The sequence below is a fragment of the Dendrobates tinctorius genome, unplaced genomic scaffold, assembly GCF_039654945.1.
Source record: "Dendrobates tinctorius isolate UK_male_01 unplaced genomic scaffold, ASM3965494v1 ptg000059l, whole genome shotgun sequence".
In the NCBI taxonomy this organism is placed as follows: domain Eukaryota; kingdom Metazoa; phylum Chordata; class Amphibia; order Anura; family Dendrobatidae; genus Dendrobates; species Dendrobates tinctorius.
In genome coordinates, this window is record NW_027361727.1 from 10,872,849 (window position 1) to 10,890,752 (window position 17,904).

Here is a 17,904-nt window from a genome sequence, read left to right on the forward strand (position 1 = left end):
ATATCAAAATTGGCCTTTATGCCTCACCTGTGAAAGCCTTTTTTCGTACTGTCCTCACCTGTGAAAGCCTTTTTTCATACTGTCCATCGGAGGACACAGGGCCATAGAAGAGGAATAATTCAAGTCTTACATAGACATCAACATGCCAACTTTCACATCCCAATTTATCAGACACATCAGTGTTTATTTTCCTTTACTGTCAGAGGATGACTGGAGTATCCACCGCCAGAGCCCTTATGTCACGTCTCCGTCAGATTTGGGGCCTGCTGTTCCGGTCGCAGCCACTAGGAGGCGCCGGGCCGCCACTTCGCCGTCAGACTCGGGGACGGCTGTTCCTGCCTCGGCCACTGGGAGGCGCCGTGGTTCTATTACATCGCTGTCAGACTCAGGGCCTATGGTCCCAGCTTTAGCCACTAGGAGGCGCCGGTCTGTCACGTCACCGTTGGATTCGAGGCCTGCTGTTCCGGTCACGGCCACTAGGAGGCGCCAGACCGCCACTTCACTGTCAGACTCGGGGACGGCTGTTCCTGCCTCGGCCACTGGGAGGCGCCGTGGTCCGCCCGTGAGTTATGGTGGTGACAGAGAAGTGGCTCCTGCGCAGGCATCTGGTGGGCGCAGGCTCCGCCCCTCTGTCAGTCATCAGGGGGTTACTGCAACTCCATCTGGCCTGGTCCTGGGGGCGGCCCTAATGACATCACCAGTCCAGGAACCTGTGAGGGATGACCTGATCCCTCAAATACCTTGGGACTGGTCTTGCAAGCCGCCGGATATATTCTTGGTTCCCCTGTGTGTTACTTAGTGATTGATTTCTGTTTGACTCTGACCTCAGCCTGGATTTCTGACCCCTCTTTTGCCTGACGATTCTGTACTTCTGCTACTCTCCTGGTTTGTGACCTTGGCCTGGATATTCTGACTCTGCTACTTCCTAACGATTCTGTACCTCTGCTGCCCTCCTGGTTTTTGACTCTGACCTTGGCCTGAAATTGACTCTGCTATTGCCTGCCGTTTTTGTACTTCACTTTGACGACCGTCCTGCTCTGGCCGCTGCTCCTATTCAGACAGTACCTCCTGGGCTCTGTTGTAAATCCAGATCCCTGTATAGGGGTAAAGGGTATCAGTGTTTCTCGGGGTGTTGCCTGGCTGCAGCCCAGAACCGCAGACGGACGTTACATTATATCCGGCCATAAAATTAACTGCTTCTTGTGTATATACCCAACATATACAAAAGCAGTCTCCCTGAACTTTTTTTTTTTTCCTTTTCTGACTGAGCTGATTTTTAGCCTGAACACCTGTTGCAGTGCACAGCCTGGAAGATCTCTCTCATTTTCTTGGACAACTATGCGGCAGTCTGGAGTCTTCAGGGAGAGAGCTGCACCTCAGAGATCCATGCTCCTGGCACGTCGACCTCTGGGCAACTACTCTGGCTATGGTTGCCCAGGGGCTCAGGTATTGCCCGCAGATGCGGCTAAAGTTTTATTACCCATTTCAGTTTCATGTGGTCAGAAATCGCTGTGTTTAAACGCGTATGTGGATAGTGGCTCTGAAGGAAATTTTATGGATTCCTTGACTGCTAGGAATCTGGGTGTAACTCTACTAAAACTTAATGCCCCTATTAAAACCACGGCTATTAATGGCACGTCCATTATTCAGGAGGGGGTTAAGTTTGTTACTGCCAAGGTTGCTATGTCTGTGGGAGCTTTACACACTGAGCTGGTGTCATTTTTTGTGATGGACAATTTAACCTCTGCAGTTATTCTGGGTATGCCATGGCTACGCCAGCACAATCCTGTCATCGACTGGCACTTGGGTGACGTTGTACGCTGGAGCCCACAGTGTCAGAAAAATTGCATATCCTTGGCAGTAAACCAAGTTAAGGTTAAAACCCCCCACATACCGTTTGCTTTCAGAGATTTTGAGGATGTCTTTTCTATTGTAGAATCTGAAAAGCTACCCCCTCACAGAGAGTATGATTGCCCTATTGATCTGATTCCGGATGCCCGTCTCCCTAAGGGAAGAATATTTAATCTCTCTGGCCCAGAGCGTCAGGCCATGAATGAGTACATAGCGGATAGCCTAAGAAAAGGGTTTATCAGACCGTCCATTTCTCCAGTTGGGGCCGGGTTCTTCTTTGTGGAGAAGAAAGATGGTGGTCTCAGACCCTGCATTGATTATCGGGAGTTGAATGCAATCACTATAAAAAACCAGTATCCGTTTCCACTCATCCCTGATCTTTTTAATCAGCTAACAGGAGCCCGTTGGTTTACTAAACTTGACCTCCGGGGGGCATATAATCTGGTCCGCATAAGAAAGGGAGATGAGTGGAAAACGGCCTTCAATACACCCCTTGGCCATTTTGAGTACCTGGTAATGCCGTTCGGACTCAGCAACGCACCTGCCGTATTTCAGCACTTTGTTAACGATATTTTTAGAGACATTTGTGGGGTGTATGTCGTGGTGTATTTAGATGACATTCTGATTTACTCTGCTGACCCTGTGACACACTCTCAACACGTCTGTTCTGTGCTACAAAGACTACGTGAACACTCCTTGTTTGCTAAACTGGAGAAATGTGTCTTTTTTGCTGAGGAGGTACAGTTTTTAGGATACATGGTTTCAGGTAAAGGCTTCCGCATGGATCCTGCCAAGGTCCAGCCTATTAAGGCTTGGGTGCAACCAAAATCGCTGAAAGCGCTGCAGCGATTTTTTGGGTTCGCTAATTATTACCGCAAGTTTATTAGAGGTTTCTCAGAGATTGCCAAGCCACTCACGGATCTGACCCGGAAAGGGGCAGACGTGGCCAACTGGAATCCTGAGGCAATTCAGGCATTTTCTACGTTAAAAGAGAGTTTTGTGGCCAACCCAGTTTTGGTTCAGCCGGATCTGGACCGTCCATTTATTGTGGAGGTGGATGCCTCTGAAGTCGGAGTGGGAGCAGTGCTATTACAAGGCACTACATCCCTCACTCAGCTTCGTCCATGTGCGTTTTTTTCCCGCAAATTCTCTCCCACGGAGAAAAACTATGATATTGGGAATCGGGAACTATTGGCAATTAAATGGGCCTTCGAGGAATGGCGTCACTTCCTCGAGGGCGCCAAACACAAGATCACGGTAATTACCGATCATAAGAACCTGACATACCTAGAATCGGCAAAAAGGTTAAATCCTAGACAAGCAAGGTGGGCATTGTTTTTCTCTAGGTTTAATTTTATAATCACCTTCCGCCCTGGTACAAAAAATGTGAGGGCCGATGCCCTCTCTCGCAGTTTCTGCCCCTCACAAGCCGAGGACTGTGAACCAGTTCCGATATTGGCCACTGGGATTATTGTGTCCGCAGTGTCATTGGACCTTCTGGAGGAGATCCGTAAATCCCCAGAACAAGCCCCTGACACTACGCCACCCAACAAATTGTTCGTTCCGCCTGCATTTCGCCTACAAGTGCTTAGAGAATCACATGACTCTGTTTTGGCAGGCCATCCTGGTCTTAATAATACTGCCAGATTGATAACTAGGAATTTTTGGTGGCCGACGGTGGTTAAGGACTGCAAAGAATATGTCTTAGCATGTGAGGTCTGTGCCCGCGCCAAGTCCTCCCATACTCGCCCTGCCGGCTGGCTCCAGTCCTTGCCCACCCCCGAGAGTCCATGGACCCACATCTCCATGGACTTCATTACGGACCTTCCGTCCTCAGATGGAAAGACGTGTATTTGGGTGGTGGTGGACAGGTTCAGTAAACAATGTCATTTTGTCCCCCTGTCGGGGTTACCTAACTCGGAAACGTTGAGTAAACTGTTTATTGTACATGTGGTACGTTTACACGGTGCCCCGGTCAATATTGTGTCTGACAGGGGTACCCAATTCGTGTCAAAGTTCTGGAGGGCGTTCTGTAAACGCTTTGGTATTGAGCTATCTTTTTCCTCGGCTTACCACCCTGAAACCAATGGGCAAACCGAACGTGTCAACCAGGCTCTGGAGCAATACCTTCGTTGCTACATCTCAGAACACCAGTCCGATTGGGCAGAACATCTGCCACTAGCCGAGTTTGCCCTAAACAATCAGTATCAGGACTCCATTAAGTCTACCCCCTTTTTCTGCAACCACGGGCTGCATCCGCGCTTTGGCTCATTCTCGGCCAGAATGTCGGAGCTTCCTGGGGTAGAGAAAAATATTCATCGTTTAAAAACCATTTGGTCTGAGGTAAACTCTAACTTGAAAGGGGCCCGGGTTAGACAGACCTCGGCAGCGAACAAACGGCGATCCAAAGGACCGCACCTGGGAGTTGGAGACAAGGTTTGGCTCTCCACCAAAAACATCAAGCTTAAAGTACCGTCTGCCAAACTGGGTCCCAGATTTATTGGTCCATACGAGATTATAGAGGTGATTAACCCGGTGGCCTTCCGTTTAAAACTCCCTCAGTCTTTCAAATTACCCAATGTCTTCCACAAGTCTCTCCTCAAGTTGTATCGCTCCCCAATTCACCCTGTCCCGTCCCCTCCTCCTCCCGTTTCGGTCGGAGGGTCCTTGGAGTATGAAGTCCAGGGTGTCCTTGACTCCCGCCTTGTAAGAGGGTCCGTACAGTATCTGGTACACTGGAGGGGCTACGGCCCGGAGGAGAGGTCCTGGGTCCCTGCGCGGGACATCCATGCAAAAGCACTAATTAGAAGGTTTCACCTCCTTCACCCTGACAAACCAGGTTTTGAGGGTCCGGAGGCCCCTCTTGGAAGGGGGGGTACTGTCACGTCTCCGTCAGATTTGGGGCCTGCTGTTCCGGTCGCAGCCACTAGGAGGCGCCGGGCCGCCACTTCGCCGTCAGACTCGGGGACGGCTGTTCCTGCCTCGGCCACTGGGAGGCGCCGTGGTTCTATTACATCGCTGTCAGACTCAGGGCCTATGGTCCCAGCTTTAGCCACTAGGAGGCGCCGGTCTGTCACGTCACCGTTGGATTCGAGGCCTGCTGTTCCGGTCACGGCCACTAGGAGGCGCCAGACCGCCACTTCACTGTCAGACTCGGGGACGGCTGTTCCTGCCTCGGCCACTGGGAGGCGCCGTGGTCCGCCCGTGAGTTATGGTGGTGACAGAGAAGTGGCTCCTGCGCAGGCATCTGGTGGGCGCAGGCTCCGCCCCTCTGTCAGTCATCAGGGGGTTACTGCAACTCCATCTGGCCTGGTCCTGGGGGCGGCCCTAATGACATCACCAGTCCAGGAACCTGTGAGGGATGACCTGATCCCTCAAATACCTTGGGACTGGTCTTGCAAGCCGCCGGATATATTCTTGGTTCCCCTGTGTGTTACTTAGTGATTGATTTCTGTTTGACTCTGACCTCAGCCTGGATTTCTGACCCCTCTTTTGCCTGACGATTCTGTACTTCTGCTACTCTCCTGGTTTGTGACCTTGGCCTGGATATTCTGACTCTGCTACTTCCTAACGATTCTGTACCTCTGCTGCCCTCCTGGTTTTTGACTCTGACCTTGGCCTGAAATTGACTCTGCTATTGCCTGCCGTTTTTGTACTTCACTTTGACGACCGTCCTGCTCTGGCCGCTGCTCCTATTCAGACAGTACCTCCTGGGCTCTGTTGTAAATCCAGATCCCTGTATAGGGGTAAAGGGTATCAGTGTTTCTCGGGGTGTTGCCTGGCTGCAGCCCAGAAGCGCAGACGGACGTTACACCTTAGATCTTGGGACCTGGAAATGAACCTTGACGACTCGTGGTTGAGCCTGGATGCCATGAGGTTTAAATCCAGGGATCTCCAACTGAAGCAGAGTTCAGCAAACACTTCAGGCTGAAGTCATCACTCCCCTAGGATAAATCTTCTGTGACTGTGGAAGACGGTCATCCAACTGTCCACTCCTGGAATGTGGACTGTCGGGAGGTCTGGCCATTTTATTCCAGCTACGGTAGAATCTGGAATGATTCCAGCATATATGCTGTCCTCCTGGTTCCTCCGTGGTGATTTAGGTTGGTGACGGCTGTTGTGTGGTCCATTCGGATGCTGACAGGGTGACCTTTTAAGTGCTGAATTTAGTACATCAGAGAGAGGAGTATCCATCAAGTTCCGGATCATTGATAGGGAATGTGAACTTTTGATGGAACCATGTTCGTTGAACTGCCCAATCTAGAAGATTTCTTCCTGGCTGTGGAGACTGGTATCCATCAAAACAACTCACCAATGGAGCAGTAGGAAACACTGTCCCTGAGAGATGGAGAGAGAGCAGAACCACTACTGAAGAATGTGACAGTCCTCTAATGGAACAGAAATCTGCTGATCCAGAGAATTCTTCAACCTGACTCATTGTGTCCTGATCGCTCACTGAAAAGGACGAGTATGAAATTGGGCATATGAAGTTGCTTCCATGGATAACTCTGATATCCTGTAATCGCATACAATGTTTGATCGAGTCTGTGTTCCGGAAGAGACGATGCTTCATATTGGAGAGTGTGGACTTTTTCTGTTGGGAGAAAAATCCTGGCCAAAGGAGCATTGAAAGAACATGCCCACAAAGTTAGACTTCGAAAGGGGAAAAGAGACAATATCAGATAGTCAATTATTCAACCAAAGCGTGACAGAGTTGCGATGGCTCTACAAGTTGTTTTCTCTGGATGGTGTCTTTATCATGATATCGTCCAGGTATGGGATGGCAACAACTCTTGTGGAGTGAAGAAGGCCAAGAAGTTCATGAAGACCAGTGGTGCCATTGTCAGACTGAAAAGAAGGGCTACAAATTGGTATTCGCTGGGCCCAACAGCAAAGTGAAGAAAACACTGATGAATCTGATAGAACGGGATGTGAAGGTATGATGTTGTATTCCTTTAAGCACTGCAGCCAGAAAGTTCCTCTATTAAATATGCCACAGCCAGATGTTGCACTCTCCAGCCAAAGTACCTCCATTTATGACTTCTGGAAGCCACAATGTACAAAAGCAGGTGAAGTGCAAATGGCTAATTGTGAACGACAATTCACTTTGTACTGGTTGTAGACATGCAGCAGAAGACTTATGGGACAATCACATACTGAACAAAATTCATATAAAAAAGTGACCCCCTATACCTGGAAACACCTCATCTTCCAGCTTCCAGCTTTCATCATTCATGGTACACAAGTACTGAGCAGTGGTTCTGGGGAAGCGGTGATATGCCAGTCTGGAATATTTCTCCCGTATTAGGAGAGCTTTGGCAAGTCCGATGGCAGCTTGTTCATAATCATCAACAGTAACCTGTAGATAAAATACATTTTTTAAAGAATATTTAATTTAGGCTGAAATTTCCCATACAAATGTTAAATTCCAATAATAAAAATAAATTGGTGCTCCGATATCATTCCTCACAGTCTGGAGAAAAATTAATGTTAACTTATTATTTACATTCAAGAAACTAACCAAATCTTTACGTAACTAACCAAAGTTTTCACTATACTTATTCTTTATCCAACCAATCACCTAACCTACCAACTCTTCAAACAACTAACTTCTTATCCAATCACATAAACCACCACCCAAATAACTCTTCATCTAACCATTTAGCAACTCCTTCAACCAACTGGTTGTTCATCTAACCATATAACCAACCACCCAACTAAGGCTGGCCAGCCACATTAGATGGCTGTTGGCCGAACGATGCTTCAGCCAATCCTTCGTCCGAAAGCCATCTCAGCGGATTATCCCATACACTGGAGTGGTCTCTCTGCCAAGCACTCCTGTGTTCTCTAAGAGAAACTCACTGACTGACACGTAAGCTGGTGGCTCCTCTCCAGGAGAACAGTGTGATTGTCAGCCCTTAATTGGATAGGTCTGATCGACATCTCTTCCGACCATCAGTTGGCCAGCGCAACCATATACATTAGACCATCCGATGAACCCATAGTTATCGGCAGGTTCAGTCGACATATGTCTGATATGTATGGGGGCCATAACTCTTCATCTAACCAGCCAGTCACTCATCCAGTTTCCCATTTTATTATGTGACCAACCACCCAACTAACACTAACACTTCATCCAACCAGTTCTCAACTCAACCAACCAGTTATTCATATAACCATATAAACAGTCAACCAAATCTTTATCCAACCAGACAGCTACTCAACCAACCAATTTTTCATCTAACCATGTAACCAACCACCCAACCAACTCTTCATTCATCCAGCCAACAAACCAACTAGCTTTTAACGTAACCAAGTAATTAACCGACTCTTCATCCAACTAGCTAGCCCACCAACTTATCAATCAACCAACTATTGAAGCTAACAAATTCTTTATTCAACTAACTTTTTGTCAAACTAATCAACTCTTCACCAAAACAACTTTCTCTCAACCAACTCTTCAGACAGTATTCAACCCAACCATCTCTTAACAAGTTCTTTATTCAACTGGTTCTTTGTTCAACTAGATCTTCAACTAATGGCTACATGTTATGGGAACCTGCTAGATCAACAATCAATCATTTGTGCATGTTGAGCTTGTTAGATCCTCGGGTCCTGCAGGCAAAACGTTGCTATCAGAAGTGACTGATGGCAGCTAGCTTCACTTGCTCACTGAAAACACATTGTATAGTTTAGAGCTATACCCAACCAGTGTTTGGCCACCTTACTCTTCCCTCAGCCAAACCTTTAATTTAATAACAAGCAATTATGTTTAACAAGTTACAAGCCATGAGCAATGTTCCTACCCCAGCACAGTAGTCTCCACTTATGGTGACTCTTTGGAACTCGGGGACATCATACGAAACTTGAACAGCCTGCGATGCACGTCGTAAAATAGGACGGGCCGGTTGGTCTGGAGATACCAAAGGAGAAGGAATTGGCGTGATGGTGGATGGCGTCTTCCAGTCAAGAGGGGGCATTTGAAGAGACAAAGATTGGGATCGGATAATCTTGAAACTTTTCTTCCTAAATCCAAGAAAATTAAAAAGAAGAATGGATCCATGGTTCTTATTATGTGCACCATCAGATTATTATTTGGAGGAACTGTATGCATCGGCTCTACAGAGTACAATGGATGTCGATCCAACGGGAAAAATTAGACATTTCCCAACTGATGAATAGTTTACCGTTGTTGTATAATCAGGGTATCTATTTGCCATTTTCACTCATCTGTAAAATTTGATCCTCTCTTGCTCGTGGTCAAATTTTCAAAATCGATTCATTATTGCATTTTAGCCTTTTTTGTCTTTTTTATACTGCACCCTATTTTTCTTTTAATTTGCGTCTTTTAAAAAGTCTATTTCGCCTGTTTTGTTTTTATATTTATAAAATGTTTATATAGGGGTCTGGTTTAGGGTCTGATACTAATATAGGGTGTGGTCTAGGGCTGATATTAATATAAGGGTCTGGCTTGGGGTCTGATATTAAAATAGGGGTCCTTTCAAGTGTCTAATATTTATATAGAGGTTTTCTCTGTTGCCTACTCCATATACTACATATTCTCCCATCTTCTGCCTTATACAAACATTAGATGTTGGGAGAAGCGAGGGGACACCAATCAAGAGGTGGCGTCGGCTGTTCAGCACCAGGCCCCCCCAGCCTATGGGCCCCAAAGCAATTATGTGGCCAGCCATCATTGGCCTTGGCCGCTGTCTTTGTATATACTTCATATAGGGGAGACAAACCATGTATCTCCTGCAGAAGATGCAGTGATACTTTGTCTTAATTCAGCCATATTTTCTCGTACGCCTTCCCTAGGTCCTTTAGATATATGGTCACTTTACAAAGGAAGGAAAGCTCCGGAGATAAAATGAAGCAATATTTCTCCGCTGTGACAGCGTCGTCACATATTGGACAATGTCAGATACAATATACGTTTCCTCCTTACACCACACTGTGGCTGCCGTGCGAATGTATCAGTTGACGTTTCCGGTCATTTATTTGCCTTGTAATGAGAGTCTAATATCTGGACGCATCTAGCTGCTGTGATTATAGCACGGCGTGGCTGTGTAATAACTCACCGCATGCTTCACATTCCGGCCTCTGGCCATTGTTAGACTCGTGTTTGTCAAGTTATGGCAGGTTTTCCAACAATCTAATCTAATAGCTGACAGTTCCTGTGCCTGTCCATGTGCAGCGGATACTATGGAGACTATCAGATCATGGCTGATGGGCTCCTGTGACCACAAGTGACAAGAAACGGTTGCTATTTTTGTGACAAAGTGCCAAGATTCAAGAACCACAAAGAGGAACTAGTGGAAGGGGTTCACAATAATAAAACTATAATAACGACAATTCCCTGGTATATTGTGCAAATATAACACATACAGACACTACATATTTGTTCCGCGCAGTGCCTTTTCTATACAAAGCCCTACAAGTTTTCTCTCGTGCTGCACCCCTTCTCTGAATGTTCTTCCTGATGCAGTCAGAAATTCACCTACCCTATAGATAAAGTTCCTCTTTCCTGTAGAGCCTGGCTATGTCTCTATCATAAAAAGATACACAACATATTTGTGTCGCGCAGTGCCTCTTCTCTACAAAGCTCCTTCAAGTTTGCCGCACTCCTCTGGAACTTTCTTCCTGATGCAGCCATAAATTCTCTAACCCTATAGATAATTTATCATCTTTCCTCCTGTACCTTGCAGTCTACCTGGCTATGCCTCTGTCATACAAAGTTACATAACATACCCTATTTGTGACTCGCAGTGCCTCTTCTATACAAAGTTCCTCCATGTTTTCTCTTGTGCTGCACCCCTTCTCTGGAATGTTCTTCCTGATGCAGCAAGAAATTCTCTAACCCTATAGATAATTTGTCCTCTTTCCTCTGATAGATTGCAGTAAAGCCTCTATCACACAAAGTTTCTCTAAGTAAGTTTTCTCTTGTGCCGCACGCACTTTTTGAATAAAAAGATACACAATCATAAAAAGATACACAACATATTTGTGTCGCGCAGTGCCTCTTCTCTACACAGCTCCTTCAAGTTTGCCGCACTCCTCTGGAACTTTCTTCCTGATGCAGCCATAAATTCTCTAACCCTATAGATAATTTATCATCTTTCCTCCTGTACCTTGCAGTCTACCTGGCTATGCCTCTGTCATACAAAGTTACATAACATACCCTATTTGTGACTCGCAGTGCCTCTTCTATACAAAGTTCCTCCATGTTTTCTCTTGTGCTGCACCCCTTCTCTGGAATGTTCTTCCTGATGCAGCAAGAAATTCTCTAACCCTATAGATAATTTGTCCTCTTTCCTCTGATAGATTGCAGTAAAGCCTCTATCACACAAAGTTTCTCTAAGTAAGTTTTCTCTTGTGCCGCACGCACTTTTTGAATTTATCTTTCCGTTGCTGGTCAAACCTATAAATACATTATTCTATTTCTTTCTGTAGATTGCAGGAGAAGGGAGTTTGCAAGGTTAGTATATTCCTTTGCTTTGATAGCTATACTACATGCCGCTTTCTTTGGGGCACACAGCCTGGACTCTTGACTTGTTGTGACAGCAAAGAATAAGCTACTCCTTTCTTTCTGACACAAGCAGACAGAATCCTTACATACTATTCTCCTTCAATACAAAGCTTCCCTAAGTTTTCTCTTGTGCCGCACCAACTTTCTGGATTTTTCTACCTAGTGTTGCCAAATACTCAGAGCATCCAACTTTATAAATACAGGTGAAGTAAAGAAAACCTGATAGAGGGCACTCCCAATGTGATGGAAATGGGCAAATCGATCCAATGAATGCAGATAAAATAAATGTAATGAAAACGTTTTATTTAAAAGACACTACACTTTTCGGCTGCATTCAGCCTTCCTCAGGTGTATGTCACAAAGGTGTTGGGACTTTGAGCGCTAACCAGGTCCCTAGAACTAGGGGCGCCCTGGTCTAACCCAATCCCTCGGATTACTCCTGAAGGTGAAGATGTCAGGTTCACATGCCTTATTATGCTCCTATATCAGCCCTAATCTTCCAGGGTAGTGGGGAGCTTTAATGTATAGAAACACATAACCAGACAAACAAGGGAAGACAGACAGGGATAAATGAAAATACCAACCATACAAAATACACTCACCAAGCAACAGAGTGGGACACAAGGAAGATAAAGGAAGGAGATACCAAATAGGAGAGGATGAACATGTGCACACAGGCAAAACTCCATGCAGCAATCTCCTGAACAAGCCCCAGGAGTGGGTGAAACCAGACATCACGGTCTTCTGGCCCCTCTCTGTCATGGTATCCCGGAAACATGTTGTCATGTCGGACGCTGTTCACACCACAGCATCCGGCAGGCAGAGGTAGTTCCACCTCCAGCCACTATAGCCTCAGTGGCGCCGGTTTGATCTTCAGGCTCTCGGGGGTTAATCCTGCTGGAGACCAGGTTGGAAGGTTAGTCACGCCCACGGTCTTTAAATAGTCATACTGGCATATGGGCGTCGCCGATTATAGCTTGTGTTTCATACCAAGTGGTTCCGGTCTGGAGTGGAGGTGTTCAAGAGAGAGAGAGATTCATATCTGGTGTCGTATGATCCGTCGTTATCCTTTCTCCTTCCCATATTTGTGTTTAGTTGTGCCCTGTTCACATTACTGTTTATTCCTGTGTGTGTGCGGCGCAGTGCAGTTTAAGTTCTCCCTGTCTGACATTATAATCGGCCCACATTTTTTCAGGAGTCCATGGATCCATTAGATTCCATAACCCGCCAGTTGGCGGCGCTGTCCATACAGGTCTCCGAGTTGAAAGGGGCAGTTCAGCAGCAGGGCCTGGTAGTAGCAAAGGTGCAAACGGCATCTGCAGGTATCGGTGCAGAGCCGAAGTTTCCGCTGCCAGAACGATTCGGTACTGGCTGGTCACCCAGGGGTGAAGGGCACCTTAGAGCTGGTATCGCGTCGTTTCTGGTGGCCCAAAATCCGGCAGGACGTGGTCTCGTACGTGGCAGCTTGCATCACGTGCGCTAGGGCTAAGTCACCCCGAACCCGTCCTGCTGGCACGCTACAGCCTCTGGGGGTACCCAATAGGCCATGGACAGAAATCTCCATGGATTTTATCACTGACTTGCCAGCCTCGGCAGGGAACACGGTCATCCTGGTGGTGGGTGACCGTTTTTCAAAGATGGCGCATTTTGTGGCGTTGTCCTCTTTGCCCAATGCTAAGACGTTGGCTCAGGTATTTGTGAAGGAGGTGGTCAGACTCCACGGAGTACCGTCTGACATAGTATCTGATAGGGGTACGCAATTTGTGGCGAGGTTTTGGAAAGCTTTTTGCTCTAGGTTGGGGATCAAGTTGTCACATTCATCGGCGTTTCATCCACAGTCTAATGGACAAACTGAGCGCATGAACCAAAATCTAGAACAGTATTTACGATGCTTTGTGTCCGACAACCAGGAGGAGTGGTCTACTTTCCTTCCTCTGGCCGAATTCGCATTAAATAATCACCGCCAAGAGTCATCAGGAGAGTCTCCATTCTTTTGTGTGTACGGTCAACATCCTCAGTTTTGTACCTTACGTCAGGGTGACTCCGGGGGTGTCCCGGAGGAGGATCAGCTAGGAGCCCAATTGTCATCAGTCTGGAGGCGGGTGAAACAGCGTTTGTTGAGCATGAGTGCCAGGTACAAACGGGTGGCTGACAGTAGACGCGTGCCAGGTCCGGACCTGTGTGTGGGTGAATGGGTGTGGTTAGCTACGAAGAACATAAAACTCAAAATCCCATCTTTAAAACTGGGTCCAAGGTTTATTGGGCCTTTTAGGATTTCTGCCATCATTAACCCAGTGGCTTATCGGTTGGAACTTCCTGCGGTGTACAGAATACATAACGTTTTTCACAGGGCTTTATTGAAAAAGGTGGTAGGCTTGGTGGACACGACGCCGATGCCACCTCCAGTCATGGTGGATGGTGAGTTAGAGTTCGAGGTCGCCAAGGTGGTGGACTCTCGAGTAGTACGCCGTACTCTTCAGTATTTGGTGCACTGGCGGGGGTATGGTCCAGAGGAGAGGTCTTGGGTTCCAGCCTCAGACATACATGCGGATCGGCTGGTCAGTTCTTTTCACCGTCGTCATCCGGACAAGCCGGGTCCTATGAGTCTTGAGGGCCCTGGGGTCCCTCGTTGAAGACGGGGTACTGTCATGTCGGACGCTGTTCACACCACAGCATCCGGCAGGCAGAGGTAGTTCCACCTCCAGCCACTATAGCCTCAGTGGCGCCGGTTTGATCTTCAGGCTCTCGGGGGTTAATCCTGCTGGAGACCAGGTTGGAAGGTTAGTCACGCCCACGGTCTTTAAATAGTCATACTGGCATATGGGCGTCGCCGATTATAGCTTGTGTTTCATACCAAGTGGTTCCGGTCTGGAGTGGAGGTGTTCAAGAGAGAGAGAGATTCATATCTGGTGTCGTATGATCCGTCGTTATCCTTTCTCCTTCCCATATTTGTGTTTAGTTGTGCCCTGTTCACATTACTGTTTATTCCTGTGTGTGTGCGGCGCAGTGCAGTTTAAGTTCTCCCTGTCTGTCATTATTTGTGTGGGAGCTTTGGTGGTGTGACTCCTCACTGGGTGGAGGGTGGAGGGTTAAGTGCAGGGCTGAGCAGGAGATAAGGAAAGGTCGGAGGCTCAGGCATTTGCACCTTCAGCAAAAACCCTGGGTTGAGGGTCAGACAGGGTTTCCCCTAGTAAAAGGGACACCACAGGGGCCCCGGGTATTTCAGCCTTAGTTGAACTAAGCCCCCGTGACACATGTAGTGTTTTCGAAATAAAAAGTTTTTATTTTTTAATACCTTTTGCTTTATCTGTACTCATTGGATCAATTTGCTTCTTTACATCACATTGAGAGAGCCCTTTATCTGTTTTTTTTTACTTCATCTGCTCTGCTGGACCTCCCATGGTAGATTTTCCCAGGTTGGCTGCACCCACTTTAGTGCCTACAGTTCAACTTTGCCAGGTGAGAACATTTTCTACAATTGGTTTTATATTTTTGAGTTATTACGCTCAGAAAGCACTCCTCTCTCCTCCTTTCCACCAAGAAAAATCCATATTTTGGCTTTACTCAATAAATACGTCATTCTAGTTCATGCTGTAGATTACAGGAAAAGGGGATTCACCAGATCCATACAGCGCCGTCCATTTTTGCATCTACACTATTTGCCATTGCATTTGGGGTACACGGCTGCCCGGACTTCGGGGGTTCAATTCTCATGATGACAGCAATGTATGAGCAGCTCCTTTCTGTCTGGAATCACACTCATATAGAAGATGCACTTGTTTGCACACAAAGTTGGGTTGGACCCAGCTAGATTTAGCGTATGTGCATGCAACGTCTTTTTTCAAAAAGATTCCGCTCCGAAACCCACCTGAAAAAAGTTGAAAAACTAAACACGCAAATGAATGAACATAAGCATTTCTTCATAACAACAACTTGCTGTGTATTTGCTCCGGCTTTTGAATGTCTTTTTTTGTTATTCTTATTATTATTTTTATTTTGGGATTATAATTTTTAGAAATGTTCACATTTAAATGGATTACAGGAAAATTAAAAAAAAATGTGTGAAAATAGAAATAATGTTGGGAGAATAAGGAAATAAACATTAAAGGGTACAGTGGGAAAGGAGAAATAGAATTGAATGTTTTTTTCGGCTTCAGGTTTCCAAAGACTCATTATGTCTGATGTTGGCATGAGACATCATTTGCAAATGCAAATGTATTTGCATATTTAAATCTAAATTTGATTTTATTTTGTTTTCTTGTTTGCAGAGATTTCCATAAATAGGAGGGACGTTATGTCCATCTATCTCCATGTACCCACGTACATGTACATGGCTCATATCTGTCCAACGTCTGGGTCATTGAGATGACTTCCTCTAGAGAAGTTTAGTTTGGGCACGTAATATATGCATGTGGGCTACCTACAGTTTCTTGCATATAGCTCCGATATCGATCTATTTGTCTCTTTACTTACTTCTTGCCGTCAGGATCAACTGACAGATATCTACTAACTACACTGCAACATTGAAATTGCAATACCAAGGAGGAAAAGTTGTGAAAGTCAGAAATTCAGTGGAAACAAATTACGATATTCAAAATAGCTGGATTTATTCAATATGGAGTATGTGCCACGTGCAGAAATCCCAGCGCTTGCAGCCTCATCTGCTATGACTGAGGTCATTAATAATCTTCTGAGGAACGTTCTGCCGCTCAATGCACTTGGGCAAATCATCAAGATCCGCTGCTGACAGCTCCTGTGTAATCACCGACCAATGACATCCCTGATGTCCTCTATGGGAGACGTCTGGAGACACTGCGGCCGTGGAGCACTTTTAAACCACACAGGCAGCTCACAGTATCACCAGCAACATGCAGCCTGGGGTTGTCATGTTGAAAAAATAGCTCCTGGGACACTTTGGAGAAATGGCCACACCACTGGTTCCACAATTAATCCTTTTTGTGCTGAAAGTGAAGCTGTATATCAAAAACTAATGACCATCACATCCAAACATGAACTAAGTGTGAACAAGTGCTTACGTATAGTCACCAACTCATATGCACTCAAATAAAAAAGGACTCTGTAGCGCCATAGCATGCAAATATGAAATATGAAAATTGAATTGCATTACTGCATTAGAATTATGAAAAATTGAGAATGCTTAGCATATAAATTGGTGCCTGGAAGCCACGTTAAGTCGATTCTTGTTTTCCAGGACCTAACCTAATGCAAATCCTTTCTTAGACTAAAGTCTTCATCTGTATGGGAACCTAATGTGAATCCTCTCTTAGACTGAAATCTATATCTCTGTGGAGGGGTAGTGGCCCTGCTGTGATTAAAAACGCCTGAGGCTAAAGGGGGTTTTACACATAGCGATATCGCTAGCAATATCTCTAAAGCATCACCAATTTGGTGACGCAGCAGCGATATCGCTATGTGTGATACTTACCTCCGACCGGCTCTCCCGCTGTCTGTCGTTGATCGAGTGAGATCGCGCAGCTCCATTTCTCGTCGGGCGCTTCCTGCTTGGCTTCCTGTGGCGCCGACGAGCGACGTGTGGAGGCGGGCGGGAAGACGTCAGGATCGCCGCGTCTGAAAAGGTAAGTATCGTCCGCTGTATCGCTGCTGCATCGCTGTCAGATCTTCCTGTGTGGAAGCTCACTAGCGATCATTTAACGGTGCACCAGCGATCCTGACCGGGTCGTATCGTGGTCGGGATCGCTGGTGCTTCGCTAAATGTGAAAGGGCCTTAAGAGGTGCAGTGCTCAGTCAGAAGGTTAATGAATACAAATTTAAAAAACTGACCGTCATATCCAAACATAAAGTAAGTGTGAACAGGTGCTTACCTAGAGTCACCAACTCATATACACTCAAACAAAAAAGGCAGCACTCTGTAGCGCCATAGCATGGGATTAAAAATGCCTCTTAGCCTCAGGCATTTTTAATTACAGCAGAGCCACTACCTCTCCACAGAGATATAGAGGATTGGTATTAGGCTAGGTCATAGAATCATAGAATCGTAGATTTGGAAGGGACCTCCTGGGCCATCTGGTCCAACCCCCTGCTCAAAGCAGGATTCGCTAAATCATCCCAGACAGATGTCTGTCCAGCCTCTGCTTGAAGACTTCTATTGAAGGAGAACTCACCACCTCTCGTGGCAGCCTGTTCCACTCATTGATCACTCTGTCAAAAAGTTTTTTCTAATATCTAATCTGTGTCTCCTCCCATTCAGTTTCATCCCATTGCTTCTAGTCTTTCCTTGTGCAAATGAGAAATGAGGTCCTGGAAAACGAGAATCGCCTTAACGTGGCTTCCAGGTATACATGAATTGGCCAATTTATGTGCTAAGCATTCTCAATTTTTCATATTTCTAAAGCAGTAATGCAATTCAATTTTCATATTTCATATTTGCATGCTATGGCGCTACAGAGTGCTGCCTTTTTTGTTTGATATGTTAAGACTAAGGAAGCAAGCTGAGTCAACATAACCCATAAGAAGGTGTTTGCTTGACATTGAGCTACAAGCCG

The 17,904-nt window shown here is 46.2% G+C and overlaps 1 protein-coding gene across 4 annotated transcripts in view; it reads right to left on the reverse strand.

Moving 5' to 3' along the window:
* AMPD3 (adenosine monophosphate deaminase 3) overlaps positions 1-17,904 on the reverse strand; it is a 77,255-nt gene that overhangs the window by 26,360 nt on the left and 32,991 nt on the right. For all 4 annotated transcript variants that reach the window (XM_073578397.1, XM_073578394.1, XM_073578396.1 and 1 more), the window contains exons 3-4: positions 8,658-8,877; positions 7,045-7,210 (exon numbers count right to left, since the gene is read on the reverse strand). In XM_073578397.1, the coding sequence (XP_073434498.1) occupies positions 7,045-7,210; positions 8,658-8,877 (386 nt within the window). The remainder of the gene's footprint in view (positions 1-7,044; positions 7,211-8,657; positions 8,878-17,904) is intronic.